Source organism: Onychostruthus taczanowskii, unplaced genomic scaffold, assembly GCF_017590055.1.
Source record: "Onychostruthus taczanowskii isolate IOZ18803 unplaced genomic scaffold, ASM1759005v1 scaffold72, whole genome shotgun sequence".
Classification (NCBI taxonomy): domain Eukaryota; kingdom Metazoa; phylum Chordata; class Aves; order Passeriformes; family Passeridae; genus Onychostruthus; species Onychostruthus taczanowskii.
The window spans coordinates 2,156,169-2,171,571 of NW_024505008.1; the positions used below are offsets into that span (position 1 = coordinate 2,156,169).

Genomic DNA, 15,403 nt, shown 5'->3' on the forward strand with positions numbered 1-15,403 from the left:
TTTGATTCATTTCATCAAGAGATAAAATTTCATTTTGAATTCTGTCACTTAAAGAGAGAAAAAGAGTGCTTGAATTAGCTCAGACAGTTTTATTGCCATAGCAGTATTCCATGCAGGTCTGTGAAGAAGAGCTGGATCATGCAGAAAACAATGCTGTGAGTCCTGAATTGAGGAGACAGAAAGGGGTGGTTTTTAAAAATAGTTTGGTCTCCAGTCTGGCTTGGCTTTGATTCCTAGACGCCTAGGAAATGGAACTTTTGAGGCTGAGGTCAACGGGAAAATGTCTTTTGTTACCTCTTAGTAAGTGTGACTTAATGGAAATGTTAAAATGCACTTCATTGTTTGCATAGCCTCACCTTTTGGCAAGAAACGAGAATCTGTACAATTAATTAATCCAGAAATTATTTTTATGCAAATGAGCTCCTTTCATGCAGAATCAAACAAATCCAAAATATGCTGGCATTCTACGGTAATTTGTGGATGAATACCCATAAAATACTCAAAGGTAATACGTGTTACAATACTAATATAATTTCCGAGTCTTCACCTTTTTTTCATTAATATAATCTAGTGATTTTACAAAGTAGAGTAAGCTATTTCATTTAAGTAGCAGTGATATTTTCTGTAAACAAAATTGTATGCATTGATTTGTCAGATAAGTATATTGTCTTCCAATGATGTTTAAATTAAGTCCTGAAAGGTTGTATCAGTGTAACCTGAGAATAAAAACAATTCATCAGCAGATCTCAATGTAAGGGATTTGCTAAACACTATCCAGGCAAAGCTATAAGTAGGACTGTGATCAGGCATGTCAGGATGTTTCAGGTTACTCTGTCTAGCATCCTGCACTGTCTCTCTCGTAGCAGTGCGTAGTCACTGATTGAGAGTGGTTAGTTTGACTTCCCCCTTTCACTCATGTGGTTACCTGTACTATACAGAATGAGTCCTAATGTTTTACACCAGGTTTGTCTAGTTTGAAGAAAAGGAGACTGAGAGGCAACCTCATTGCCCGTTACAGCTTCCTGAGGAGGGGATGGAGAGAGGGAGATGCTGATCTCTTCTTCCTGGTATCCAGTGATGGGGCATGTGGAAATAGTTCAGAGTTGCATCAGGGGAAGTTCACAGTGGACTTCAGGAACCATTTTTTTACCAAGAGGTTGGTCAAAGAGATCAGTCTTCCTAGAGACGTGCTTGATGCCCCAGGCCTGTCAGTGTTAAAGACACATTTGGACAAGGCCCTCAATACTGTGCTTTAACTTTTGTTCATCCCTGAATTGATCAGGCAGTTGGACTAGATGATCACGGTAGTTCCATTACAACTGAAATATACTGTATGAGTCTAGTCTATTCCATCTAGACACTTGCATTCCATCATTAAAGAACTACCTGCACTATTTTCCCATATGCATAATTAGGCAAATGTGTTGTTTGCCCACATCTTTATTTGTATGAAATTAAACAGCTATTTTACTTAGAGCAATTCTATGCATACATAAAATTATCTTTAAGTCTTTAAGGGAAGACAAGTTATGTTTCTTTTACTGGGTTTGAGTCTAATCATTCAAGCACACAGCCCCTCTGCAAAATTACTGTTTTCCCTAATTTTGCTGGGAGCTGGGGAAATAGGAGCTATGGGCAACATCCAGCATGTAATAGAGGCATGCCCTGCAACAGATAGTCTTTTGTTAAAAGGTGGTAGATAAGATACAAAAAAATGTTTACCTGTATCTCACTAAAATATGACCACATACTATACTGCAGGCTTGCAGATTAACTCAGTTGATACAAAGTCTTGTACCAACACATGCATATACATATATTGAAAATTCTTTATGTGTCAAATGATGTAAAATTCCAGTTTATATAGGTATATATAAACTGGAAGTGTGCAGTGCTGCAGTGTTTATGATTGCTTGGACTAAATAGCTGCTACTATTCTCCATAATATTTTCTGAAATAAAGGAAATAATGAAAATAAATTATTTGGGCCTTTTTTAAGGCATCAGTGTACCAGTCTCCACCAGTACTGTGCTGCCTTTGTATTTAAATCTTTTTATTGATCAGCAGATATTTCTTGCTGAATAGGCAGCAATCAATGGAGACAACATGTTGCAGTGAATGAGTAGAGGGTTTGGCTAAGAATTTGTCTAGTGAGGAAAACTCCATTCATTTTATCCATATAGAAATGGTATTAGGTTGCTGAAGTTCTTCTTAAACTTGTGTTCTGTGCAGGCCCCAGGAATATGTTTACTTCTTTGGATCCATTAAAAAGGAAGGGTGTTTTCCCAAAACTCCTCACAGTCGCTCCTTGTAGTTCCTATAGAAGCCTTGATGCTTGGGAGTCCCTAATGCCAAATTAGATGCCTTGGGTCTCTGATTTATGGCTCCTCTAGGCAATAGTGGAGTTGGTGAGTTCTTTCATTAATGTTCATGCATCTAAACTAGAGGTAGCAGTGGCAGAAGGTTTAATCCCCTTCAGCTGAGTCTGTCTCATTGGTTTGTCTTTCTGGACTCTTCTGCAACACTATCAGATCCTTTGATTCTGTTGGTGGTAGGTTTCATTCCTCTCTGCAGACTCAAGACAGGAGTTAGCAAGTGTGGCATGGTGTGCTCCGTGTGGGTTTGGCCTGTGAAGTGTTGAAATCTGTTGACTTGTAACTTTCTCAGCATGGTTAACATACTCATGTGGTTAATCCCTTCAGCAAAGGGTGAGTCAAGATAACAGTAAATATTCTTGCAGCATAGAAGTTTTAGACCTCTCAGTCAGCTGAACATGTTTCTAGCACTGAGACCCAAATCTCATAATAAGACTTGGAAAGTGGATCTGTATAAGCTCTGAAAGCCATGGTTGCTTTTTCAGACCTGTTAAAGCTTTTTTTGTTAATGACTGCTAGATGGTAGTAATAGAAGAAGTGAGACCCGTTGTCTATGGCGGTCCAGGCAGGTGGGGAGTTAGAGACTAAACAGTACATAGGATGCCAGTCTCATGGTTTGTGATGCATTGGGAGGCAAGGGCTACCTGGAAAAAAAGAAGCTTTGAAGAATAACAAGCTTCTGTTGTAAGGGTCTGGAAAATAAAGCATATATTAGCAGCAAAGGTCAGGAGAACAGGGTTCATTATTCAGTTAAAAATCAGTTTTTTTCATGGAGGAGAGAGCTAGTAAATGGGCTTGTTGATCTCAGTTTAAAGCAGCCATTAGGCTTAGTGCCTACCAAATTCTTGATTTGACTTTCTTTGACCTTTGCCCAGGCATGTGTATCCTACAGACTTTGTTACATCAAACAGCCTGAGACGGATTAGCTGTCACCTCTTGCAGGGGACACCTGGATCCAGTCAGATCTGAAGAGAGCAGTTAGCACTTGTCATGTCGTGGGGGCAAATGATACTGGAAGAGGGAACAATAAGCAAGAGAGAAACACTGTCAAATTTCTCCATTCTCATAGAACCAGAAAGCAAATAACGATTGTTCCTAGAAGATTTAACAGAAGAATGAGTTTCAGCATCAGCTCTACCCAATAGTCTGTGTTCTTAGACTGCATAATTTAGCCTCTAGGAGAATACTTTTGATCCTGAAGTTATTTCTTGGGAAGAAGAAAATTTCATTTCTTCTTTATTATGAAAACCATCCAGCCTCTATAAGGACTGTTGTAAGAATCCTCTCTGGGCAAATTCAGAGATGTCTTTATCCATTTTTGTCTGACCAAGAAGTAGAGGCCAGTGTGCTATGGTATGTCTACCTAAGGATTTGAAGTTGTGTTGTGAATGCACAGTAGAGAGAGTAACCTGCTAAAGGAAAATGTTAATACTGTCTCTGACCAGTGACAAACAAATATGTGAGCTGAAAGTAACTTCTTTGATATATTTGTATGTTTGTGTGCATACACGGATACTCAAACAGCACAAATAAAAGGCGCAGAGTTGGCTGCTAGGAGAAGATGACTGAGATGTGAATTAATTTTTGTAGTTATATCCCTTGAAACAATTCAGCAGAAATATATAAGCTGCTAGATGTGTGTGAATATCTCATGGGCTTTTTCTGTGGTTAGTTCATATTATTTACATCTATTGAAACTAGCTTCCTTTTAGAATAGCTAATACAGAAATAGCTGCAGAATCCCCTCTGATCTAAGGCTGATGTCACTTTTGGTGTCACCTTTCTTTGGACGTGACATGAATCTTTGAAGAGGTGTCAGACAGGCAAAAATAACTTTCAGAATTAGGTTTTTAATCCTTATATTTCTTTTCCTGTTTCAAGCTCATTTTTTTGTTTGCTTTAATTAGAGCTGTTGCTCAGTATCCATCTATTTCTCACAGGGGATTGCTTAGTGTAAAATAAAATTCCAGAGTGCCTCTCTGAGACAATCTTGACACTTTACTTAAAATGAAGTTTAATTTTGGCTGGTTTTATTCTCTCCAAGTGGTGAAGGTGATTTAGATATTGGTCTAAAAGCAAAACTTTTAAATATATTTTTTAATGTTTTTGTTTTCTGGAAGAGAAAGATAAAAAAAAAACCAAACTCACCCTTTTAGAAATTCACTTAATTCCTCATTGTAATATGCTGTTAGATTTTTGTGCAGGAGTTTTTATAAATTCAAGAGAAGAGTAAGTCTGGTAAAGAAAAATTGCAAAAATAACAGTATTTAAAAGGTAATATCCAATGAAGTCCTTCTAGCAGGGTATTTAAGCAATTGTTTGGGTAGATTTGTAATGCTGGCTAAATTGAATGTATTCTTTAGTGAACAGTATGTCAAGATGATCTGTGCAATTTCTACTCCTAAAACAAACTCTTTAATACAAAATATGCTTTGGAGTGTGGTAATGAGAGCAATGCCAAGTTTTTGCACATTTCTTGATAATCTCTACAGAGCCATAACATTCTCCGTATGTTTTCCTGGTTCGCAGGTGGAGTGGATACAGCAGCAGGTGGTTAAAAGAAGGATAAAGAGGGATTATAAACCTAGTGGTACCCAATCCACTTATTTCAATGATCCCAAGTGGCCAAGCATGTGGTACATGGTAAGTAAATGTAGGGTCATTGAATCCCTTTCACACTAATGTTTAATTGTCTGGTTCGATATTATGAAAAGGAGAGGAAGACTATGTTCAGAAAAAGCAGATTTGGGGATTATTATGTAGCTAATAAAAGTCTGTTAACTCCTTGGAAGTATTACAAAGAATTTGTGGTAAGCCATGCAGTAGGAAGCATTTTTATTGATGCATTCATTTATGAATTCTTCCTATTACAAGATATCTTACTTACTTGAGGATAAATAAGCAATGAGAATGGAAGGAACTTAGCCACAACATGTGAGAACCCACTTGTATTTAACACCTAATTCACTGTCCCCAACATAAATGTATTTTGTCCTGAAACAGAAGAAGAAAGCCACCAGCACTCACCATTCATTTCCTGTCTGACAGAAGTTGTATTTAAAAAAAATTTTTTTTTTCTCCTGGTAAGCACAGTTAAAGCCTGGAGTGAAACTTTGTACTCATGATGTTTTAAAAAATATCCTAATTTTTTCCAGGTGAAAAATCCTAGGATTACAGAATAGTTTGGGATTAAAGAGACCTTTAAAGGTCTTCTAGTCCAACCCACCTTTCAATGAGTAGGAGCGTCTTAAACTAGATCAGGTTGCTCAGAGCCACATTTGACCTGATCTTGAATGTTTCCAGGGACAGGGCACCTACCACATCTCTGGGTAACCCAGTCCAGCATTTTACAACTCTTCTTATAAACAATTTCTTTCTTATATCTAACCTGAATCAACCCTCTTTTGGTTTAAAGCCATCGCCCCTTGTCCTATAGCAACAGGTGCTGCTGAAAAGTTTGTCCTCATTTTTCTTAATGATCCCCGTACAAATATTGAAAGGCTGCAGTAAGGTCTCCCTGGAACCTTCTTCAGGATAAACAACCCCAATTCTCTCAGTCTTTCTTCATAGGACAGGTGCTCTGATAATAGATACTTAGAGCAGTTGCCTCTAATTTTATCAGGAAGATAGCAGTTCCTATTTAAAAAGCAGATGTGTTGGCCAGCCACCCTACCTCACAGCTGTGCCACAATTGCCAGTCTACCACTGAACAGACTTAAGAGCATCAAATGGACTTCAGTGGGTTTTTTTTTGCAACTTTCATAATTCCTCATTTCTGTCCCAGTAGAAAAAAATCCTCACTTTGAAACCATCTGGGAAGGCAGCATTCCTGACTGATTGCATGTACATCCACTGATTAACTCCATGTATTTGCAACATTATTAGTGATAGTGGTTTGATGACATTTCATTGAAAGAGATCAGTAAAGTATTAGTGACCATGCTATCTCATCAGGGAGAATATGTGAGTGGATTGACTTCAGGACTGACGTGAGACATGAAAGATAACCTCATATGATTTTTACCATAGTTGTTTTTGTTAATCTTTCTTAGCTTTTTAAGATGAAGGGGAAAAAATGAGTTCAAGGTTGGTTAATGGTTTCAGTCTTTGCTATGCTGGAAGAGGTTTTTAGGTTACTGGATGCAGACATGTTGTTGAGAAAGTAGTAAGAGTAACAAGAAATTACTCTTGAGTAATTTCTTGAGAAAGTAATAAGTAAACTATCATATAGAGGTTTGCATTTCAATTAATAAGTAACTTCGTTGTGGTCTAAGATTGATACCTTTGCCCATTGAACTGGCACAATTTCTAACAAGGCCATAAGTGCAGTTCAGATTTGTTGACAGAAGTCCTGTTATTCAAAGACTTTGTCAAACCATATCTGATTGATGTTTTTCGTCTCCGAGGTTTTTCTTCACAAGTACCACTTCTTGTAATTTTAATTTTATAGGCTAGAAATAATACATTTATTTTTGTATGATATCCATGGCAAGAAGTTACAAGGGAGAATCAGGAATTCTTTCTCTTTTGAGCCATCACAGTACTTAAAAGAAAGAAAAGGTTATTTTCTTCTGACTTCCCTCCCTCAAAGCAAGGAAAGAAAAGGTTATTTTCTTTAGATTTCTCTCCTTCAAAGCAAGGAAAGTTGGACAAAACCCAACTTCTTTAGCATAACTTCTGAATCTTGAGGCATCTGTGCGTAAGAGTAAAATAGGATATTTTTATAGACTAATCAGCATATGAAACTTTACCAATCCAGCTGTTACTCAAAAGTGACCTACAGAATCAGGTCCAGTTTTCTCAGAATGAACTGATATCAAAGGAAAAAAAAATTCACTAGTTAACATCCTCTTCAAAATTTTTGCCATTCCCAGAGCTCAGCTACCTTTGTGCCATCATGTTAAATCTAATACATTTCTTCTCTTCCACTGGTGTTGACAAAATAACCTGTTAGCCAATAACTGGATGAACTATATACGGTCAGTTTGGTGATTTTGGCTGAAAGAGGTTGAAGTTGGCTGTTCTGTATTTTTTTTAACTTGTAGCTAACAATAAACAGCATCTTCAGAATGACTGAGGTGACTTTGTGCCTAATCAAATTCACTGTACCTGCCAGTTGTTTAAATTAATTTCTTTATCTTGTCTGCATAGGAAACTATAGAAAGTAAATATATTAATATAAATTAAAAAAAGAGAGGAAGTAAATATGTTTAAAAAATAGAAATACCTGCAATGTTGTGGTTAATATAACTAACTTTAGTAGACATTAGTCAGAGTACTGTTGTTGTTGACCATTTCTTTTTGTTCCCTGTTTCAAGAAGAGCTTCATAATGGTAGGCTGAAACTGGAATCACACAGGCATAGAGGCACAGATTTCTGCAGTTGTAATTTACCTCTGCTGTGATGATGGGCTCCACTGGATAGGGTTTTTACATTTTTCAAAAATAATGAAAACATTTTGGATAAGCATAATGAAAACACTAAATTTTTTTAAAACCTCTGAAAACATACTCAAAGTATGGTAAGCCTAAGAAAACATACAGTGCCTGGCTGTGCTGTTTCTCCAACAGGTTATGAGACCTAGTTCTCTGGGGTTTTAACCAAACTGGAGTGAAAGGAGAAGCAGATCAACAAATCAGAGATGTTTTAGGGCATTCAGGGTGGAAGAGGATTATAGCAGCAAGGCACAGTAAAACCATGTGACTGAGCCAAAAGGAAATGAACATTTACCAGTTACTTGGCAAATAATAATAAAGTAATTTCTTGAACCACACAATTACAGATGTAGAATGATATGCTGGGGTTTTTAGAAGCTCTTGAAGGTAAAAGATTTGCTGAGAAGCCTCATCAGTCAGTATTTATTGGTCAACAATCATCACATTTATTGGTATATTTGCTCTGTAAGATTTCTGATGTAAACAGGTGAAATATAATTTATACTGCTATTGAGAGCAAGCCACACAAGCTGCTATGTACTGAATTACTTGCATGTAGAGCTTGCTGCCTTGAGCTCTGATGCTGAAACCAAAACCTAGGGAAAATTGCCTACTTTTCACTTTCAGTGAGGACTGTGAAGCACGCATTGGTTTGAGCTTCAGTTATATGTCTGGTGAAGCCAGCTTACCTCATTTCTTCAGAAAATTCCTCCAGTATGCTACAGTGCTCTCCAGTTACAGTTGTGAGTTCCTAAGTGGGCTGTTCATTTACAGGGAGGGACAGACCCTTCTGCTCTAACACAGTATAGTTGACTCTGGATGGCAGCCAGATTGGGACTAATAAACCTTTATCAGCAGTGAGTAATGTGAGTTTCCGAAGGTCCTGTAGCCATGAAATAAGATGGAGGTGATGAGTTAGACAGATGAGTTGCCTCCCTTATGCCACTGATGAGATCTGTAGGGAGTTGGCTTACCTTGTACCTCTCCTCCCAACTTATGCAAGTGGCAGAGCACAGAAAAAAATTTTACTTCCCTGGCCTTGCCATTAATGAGGACAGACAGCTATGGTGGATGGGACTGTGAGAGGAGACAGAGGGACAAAGGAAAGAGTGACAAGCCTGACGAGATGGGCTGGAAAGAGGCGAAGGGAGAGGGAGAGGTCACCGTGGATCGAAGTGCTGGCCCAGGTATGGGGAGACAGAACTCAAGGAAGAATTTCCTTGAGTTTTCCTTGAATTTTACCTGCCATATGCTAGCACCACAGCAAATGAATGTGTGTCACTCTCCTTTACGACCTCCTAAAAGTTTGTTTGACAGCTAAGGAAAAACCTCACTATTTTTATTGCCCTGCCAAGAACTGTTTTCTCCTTTCATCTGTGCAGTGAAGCCAAATGGTTGTTCTTTCCGAGGTGGCATGGCATGCTTGAAAGTGTTTTGCATATTTTGTAACTTGGTTTGGTTGTTGCATGCACTTTCATATTTTTGGGTTTTATTGCATGAGAAGATCAAGCTTTTGGTGTTCTGTAAAGTTAAGATGATCTGTGACTTAACTTCAGCAGAAGTGCTGCTAGAAAGAACCACACATTACCTTGCAAATCTGCCTGTGGAAACACGTATTTTGTTGTTCTGTGTGGACAAGGCAGAACAATAACATGAGGTCAAGTAATACACAATTTGACCTAAATTAATTTCCTTTTGGGAGACAACAGCAGACTTTAGGTAATCAGAAAGCCTGTAGAAGTGGATTTATCCATACCTGCTGAAAAATGATTATTAATGCAGATAGTTTATCAAGATTAGCAAATAGTTTGACAGCAGAACAGACTAGATAGGCTTCTTGTTCTGTTCCTTTGGGATATTCTATTCCTAGATAAGCTCACCTGGAACTGCCCAGAAAACACAAAATGGAAGCGAGCACCATCTGGGGGATGTGCCAGCATTTTCACTGAAGAAAGAAGAAGCAATACCAAAATAATTTCCATGCTTGTTTTTGCTGTGTGTCAAAGATTTGGTAATACATCATATAGCAAAAGCACACATTCTTCTGCCTACTTACTACTGTGATTGTATCTTCAGAGGCAGAGCATCCACTCTTACCTTAAAAGAATCAATTTAACATTTTTTTTTTAATGGGCAGCAACTGAGTTACATTAAGAAACTGTAGGTACTTGTCTGTATAATGTTCTTTGTGAAATATCACTTGTGTATAATACTGTTTTCCTGCACTGCCTTTTTCTGAGTAGTTTTTGCAGTTAGTAAGGAAATAATAATGCCTCAAAATCTTTGCTGAATTTCTAATGATATTTGATAAATATCTGATTTTAGTTTTTGTGTGTCATACTGGGACACATTCTGCTATATTTCAGTTTTTATCTTAACATTGCACTTCAGCAGGAAAACTGTTGATATAAAGAGAGATACATACTTACCTGGAAGTACATTTTTCCTCTTCACAAAGGAGAAGGAATCCTAAGAACAGTTTTCAGGAGCAGCTGTATAGCTAACTGTCTACTTTTCAGATTTTTAGAAATCAACATCAAGTCATGTCAAATAGCAAAATAATTTCTTATGCCACACAGTACTGAATACTCTATTAATTTACTGGGAAAAAAGGAGAGGTAATTTAATTAATAGAAAAAATACTGATTTGCTTCAAACTTTATATCTTGTTTTGCTGTTGTTTACATACTAAAATTGCAGATACTTCTGGAAAGGTGTATCTATTTAAATAATATTTTAAACATTATTTCATCTAAAGAACAAACATCCGGAATGTCAAAATTACCAAAAGTACACAACCACAGTGCAGAATTAATTCTGAGGCTTGCCTGTCTTGTGGTTGGATTGATAAGAATGAAATAGTGTGACACAGTCATTTTACCCTTATCAGAAACATACTCATAAACCTATGAGACTTTTAGGAATTTCTGATGCAAACAGTTACTATATTACTTCCCAGTTAGGAGGCAAAAATTAAGTATTATGCAAGTGTAAGGCAATTTCCTACCCATTCAGTACATAGGATCAAAGAAAGCCTGGATAATGCTTTTAGTCATATAATGTAGGTACTATTGTGAGGGGCAGGAAGGTGAATTTAATAATCCTTGTGGGTTCCTTCCAACCTGAGATATTCCATGAATCTTTGAGGAGAGCTTGATCTGTGTCAAAGAAGAAACTGGAGAACAGTGTTTGGTGCTAGGATGTTACATCTTGTTGTTAAAAATCAGTATGCCCATTTTAACTGAAGACAGATTCCATATAGACCCCATGGAAGGAGGTCATCAAAACTCCAGCTTTCCAGATTCCAGTGTCTGTGTTCAATTGTGTCTTCCTTTATATCACATGAGCAAATGTTGTGACTAAAATTACCAGTTTGCAGAGCACCTTAGTTCTTGCTGAGCCTTTTTCAACATTAATTCATGTTTCTTTTTATCTGTTTTAAAAAAACCACAAAGCACATACAAACCGCTCCCCCTCCACCCAACAACAGAGGAAGCAAATGCACTGAGGACAGACACGTCAATGAAGTGCATTCTGCACTACTTCATTAAATGTAGGTCACCCTTGGCATTACTTTTAGATAATTCTAATGTAGTGAAATCTCTGCTGTGCATTACATCTGCTACTCAAGCCCTGTGAATAGGATTTTCTGACCAACCAACAAGGAGCAGATAGCAGGGAGACTACCAGTACAGCAAATTCTATCAGCACCATTTTGTAAAGAAGTCCAGCAGCTGTTTGCACATCTGCATGACTTCTAATAAGTTTTGATGAAACTTAACCTGAATAAATTAAGTGAGCATTTTGAACCAGAAATTCTGACAGAGCAAGACCTCAAGTCTCCTCAAGGAGATGCAGATAGAGCTCTTTGAAAAATACTTCAATTCTAGTGTGTAGAGCAATATAGGCAGTATCTGTTTGCTCTTTTGCTGAGATTATAAATTCTCCAGAACTGGCTGTTTCAAAATGAACTCATTTCCAGCTAACAGCAGGAAAGAATATAGTCAGAGAGAGGAAATGTGCAGGAATGACGAGCCTCAGATATCCCCAAGGGATTAAAGTTTAAGGTATTAATACTACTTTTGTCTTACCCTTTATGTAGTGATAGAGTTTACTAAATCATGAGTAGCATGCCATCTAAGCATTTTTCCTGTCTTCATTGATTTTTATTTGAATTTCTACCAGAAAAAAGTAAGTTATTTTCAGTTTTCAAAACAGTTTGAAACTGTATTAAACCCATGTAGTATAAGCACAATAGCTTAATGTGGGCAGATATATGGTAGACTAAATATGAAGTGTATAGCAGGGTTTTCCCTCTCCTGCATCTTTTGTATAAGGCAGTTTATTAATAAACAGTAAACTACTGTTTGGGAGTAAAAAACTTCTGGTTTGGCTTTAGTAAATACCAGCTCCTAGTCATACAATTGTATTTGGAGCTAGAAATCCCATTTAGAAAAAAAAAAATAAGAGAAGTTAAGCAAAGAAAAAGAATTTCTGAAGTTACAAAAAACTCTCCTATAGTCTGGTTGAAGTTTGAATCACTTTTTCTCATTATAAGTCTCCTAGTCTGGCTGAAAATAAGCTGCTTAGGAAAGTTTGTTAAATGCAAGCTTTCACATGCCATGTTTGGATGAGCTTTATATGATACCAGCTGCCGAAGCACTGAAATCCATATACCCTTTATTAACAAGGACCTCACCTACACATGAATTGAAATGCATATTAAGAAATTAATATAGCCTACTTAGAAGGTGTTACAGCCCTTGCTTATTGGTAAGGAGCCAGTATGCTGACAGAAAACGTGTTTCTGAAAAAAAAAAAATCCCACTTCTTGTAGACCACTAAATTTGTGTTGAAGAATCAAGACCCTTTTCTGATGATAAAATTTCCCAAGACAGCACACAAGCTTGAGTCTCTGTGTTCACATCCTACCACCTACAGTATCTTTGCTCCTAGCTCCTCAATTCCGTCCCCGTCGTTTGCATCATCTCTTATGAATGACAGAGAAAAAACAAAATAACAAAAAAGCAAACAAAAAAACCCCAACCAACTAAAGAAAAAACACCAACATAAAACTCAAAAGAAACTAAATGAGGATAGATCAAATTTTTCACTAACAATACTGAGGAGTTGGATTGGTCCAGCTTTCTTGAGGATCTTCACCCTCAGTTTATGGTAGCTATTGCATTAGTTTTGATTTAATTATTAGATCTATTTGCTACTCTCACGTGGTTGTCCTTTTTAAAACATTTCCTCCTGCAATTTCCATCTGCTCCCACTCCAGACTGATGATGGAATACCATATAAGAGGATAAAAGTATTCCGAAAGTGAAACCATGATTCTACTTTGTGCCCGTCCTTTGAAAATGTTTGCCCAGACACAACATTGACCCATCGTCATTGATGCCAACCAGGAAGAGAAAACTAAGTTCTGGAAGGTTCCTGCCTTTTAAAGTCACTCACACTGGCATGAGATGTGGTCTGCTTTCGCTGTCTGGCTGCTGCTGCTCCACCAGTATTCAAAAGTTTCAAGTATTGACCTCATTGTGTGAAGCAGCTTTGATCTTGTTTGGACTTCAAACACAGTGATACGCGAAGACCATATTGTGCATTGTGTAAACTCTAACCACAGACACATTCTGAGGGCTACTTCAGCATTTATTCTTGTGAATTAATCTACATGGGTGGCCAAACACACTTTTTAAGCTTGGTTTGTTATTACATCAAGGCCTAGGAAAAAATCTTCAGTGGTCTCAATATTTGAATGATTCACACACAAGATTTGTCCCATGGTCTAATTGGAAAAATCCTACAAAGCCTGAGCCATGCATCTCTTCTAATCTCCTGGCATGCAGAAGTTCTATATATGAGTGTGAGCATGAAGGGAATGGAGGTTATGAGCCATGTTGCCTCCAGGCAGGCACCAAGCAGCAGCGGTCTCCTGATGCAGTCACGTTCTATGGGGAAGGACAGGGACAATTTATATGTCAGTATATGTGTTTAGATTTTAAAAATAATAATAATAAAAAATTCTAACTTATCAGTTACTCTAAGTTATTTCTTGTAGGCATTTGTCAGTAGGGATACTACTAGGAAATGGATTCATACAGGACAATTCAATTAGAAGGAATGCATGCAATGACGGTATGAGGTGGATTTTCCCCATTTCTCCTTTTGGTGGCAAGGAGATTCTAATAATGCTGCATGCAGTTGTTAATTTGATTCATGTGTTATGTTGAGAGAGGCAAGAAGAAAAGTACTTATTGTGTATTGAAAAGTTCTCACTTAGAATACTGTATCCATGTTAAATCCTGGCATCCATAAGTCAAAGGGTGAAAGGTTAAAGTGGCTAAACATGGGGAAGTGGCTAAATAGAGGGAAAAGAACAAGCTGTTTTGGCTGTTCATAAGAATAAAAAGAGAGACCTTTAATAATAAAGTGCTACCTGTAATGATATTTTTACTGAGAATACATGCAACAAAGTATACAGGCACAGGATCAGATCCCGTGCACCTAACTGGAAATAGGCGTCCACCTGAATGCATTACAGATCAAGGACAGATTTAAACATTTTTCTAAACTTTATATACTTCAAAGTTGTGTTGATTTTTCCCAGAATCCTCCAAGCCAACATTAATTGGCTGCTAATTGGCCCAAATTTTGTGTTTTAATAAGCCTGTCATTACATTAGTTGGTTTTGTGGATTGTTTTATGTCAAATCCTCCATCTCTAGAGGAATTGATGAGGGTGTCTGTAACAAGACTGAAATGGTTCTTCAGTTGAATTAATAGAAAATAATAATATTTGTTATTATTTTTATTTTTTTATTTTTATTGTTGTGTAATATTTATATTACACAACATCAAGGCTATAAAATGAAACCAACCTTTTTCTTTTTTTAAAAATCTTTCTTCCTTGAAAACTCATATCAATAGCAGAGCAACCACACAAACCCATATTTTTCTGTTTTAAAACAATCAATATCTATGTAGTGATGCTTATCAATTAAAATTTCTTAAATTTTGCTCTAGAGGCAATTAAAAATATTTTTTCAAAATTTTATTCAACTTCTTTTCAAAAATGTTGTCAGCCACTCTTAAATGTAGATGTGTTGCATTAACTTTGGCATAAAATAAACACCATTGCTTTCCAACTAGTATTCAGAAATGAGAGAGGCTGGGTGTGGGTGGGTCGCATTTCTGATTAAAAAAAAATTAACAGCATAATTCTGATTGAGTTCAATAAGAACTTTCATGAGCAGATTCATGAACAGTGAAATTAATCATTGCAGTGCTGTAAGTCTGCTGGACTTCAATAGGAGCTTTCAAAAACATAGAGTCATCAAAAGTGCAATTTATTGGAGAAACAAATTATAGAGTCTTTTAGATTGCTGGTGATTAATTCACTAGACCTGCAAAATGGAAGTACTTTGTACATATACTATGTATACAGGACCATGTATAAGTATTCCTGAGTATATTCCAACTCAGTTGGAGGTGCAAAACTCAGCCAAAGAAGTGCTTCTGCTTTTGGGAGATGAGCAAGCCCATTTACTTGTCTGCAAAGTTGGTTGTATTCTCATCCTCTGCTCTA

The 15,403-nt window shown here is 37.1% G+C and overlaps 1 protein-coding gene across 4 annotated transcripts in view; it reads left to right on the forward strand.

Annotated features, from left to right (window-relative positions):
* The window catches only part of PCSK5 (proprotein convertase subtilisin/kexin type 5), a 220,101-nt gene that overhangs the window by 42,742 nt on the left and 161,956 nt on the right, over positions 1-15,403 (forward strand). For all 4 annotated transcript variants that reach the window (XM_041422187.1, XM_041422186.1, XM_041422188.1 and 1 more), the window contains exon 3: positions 4,905-5,018. In XM_041422187.1, coding sequence (XP_041278121.1) covers positions 4,905-5,018 — 114 coding nt within the window. The remainder of the gene's footprint in view (positions 1-4,904; positions 5,019-15,403) is intronic.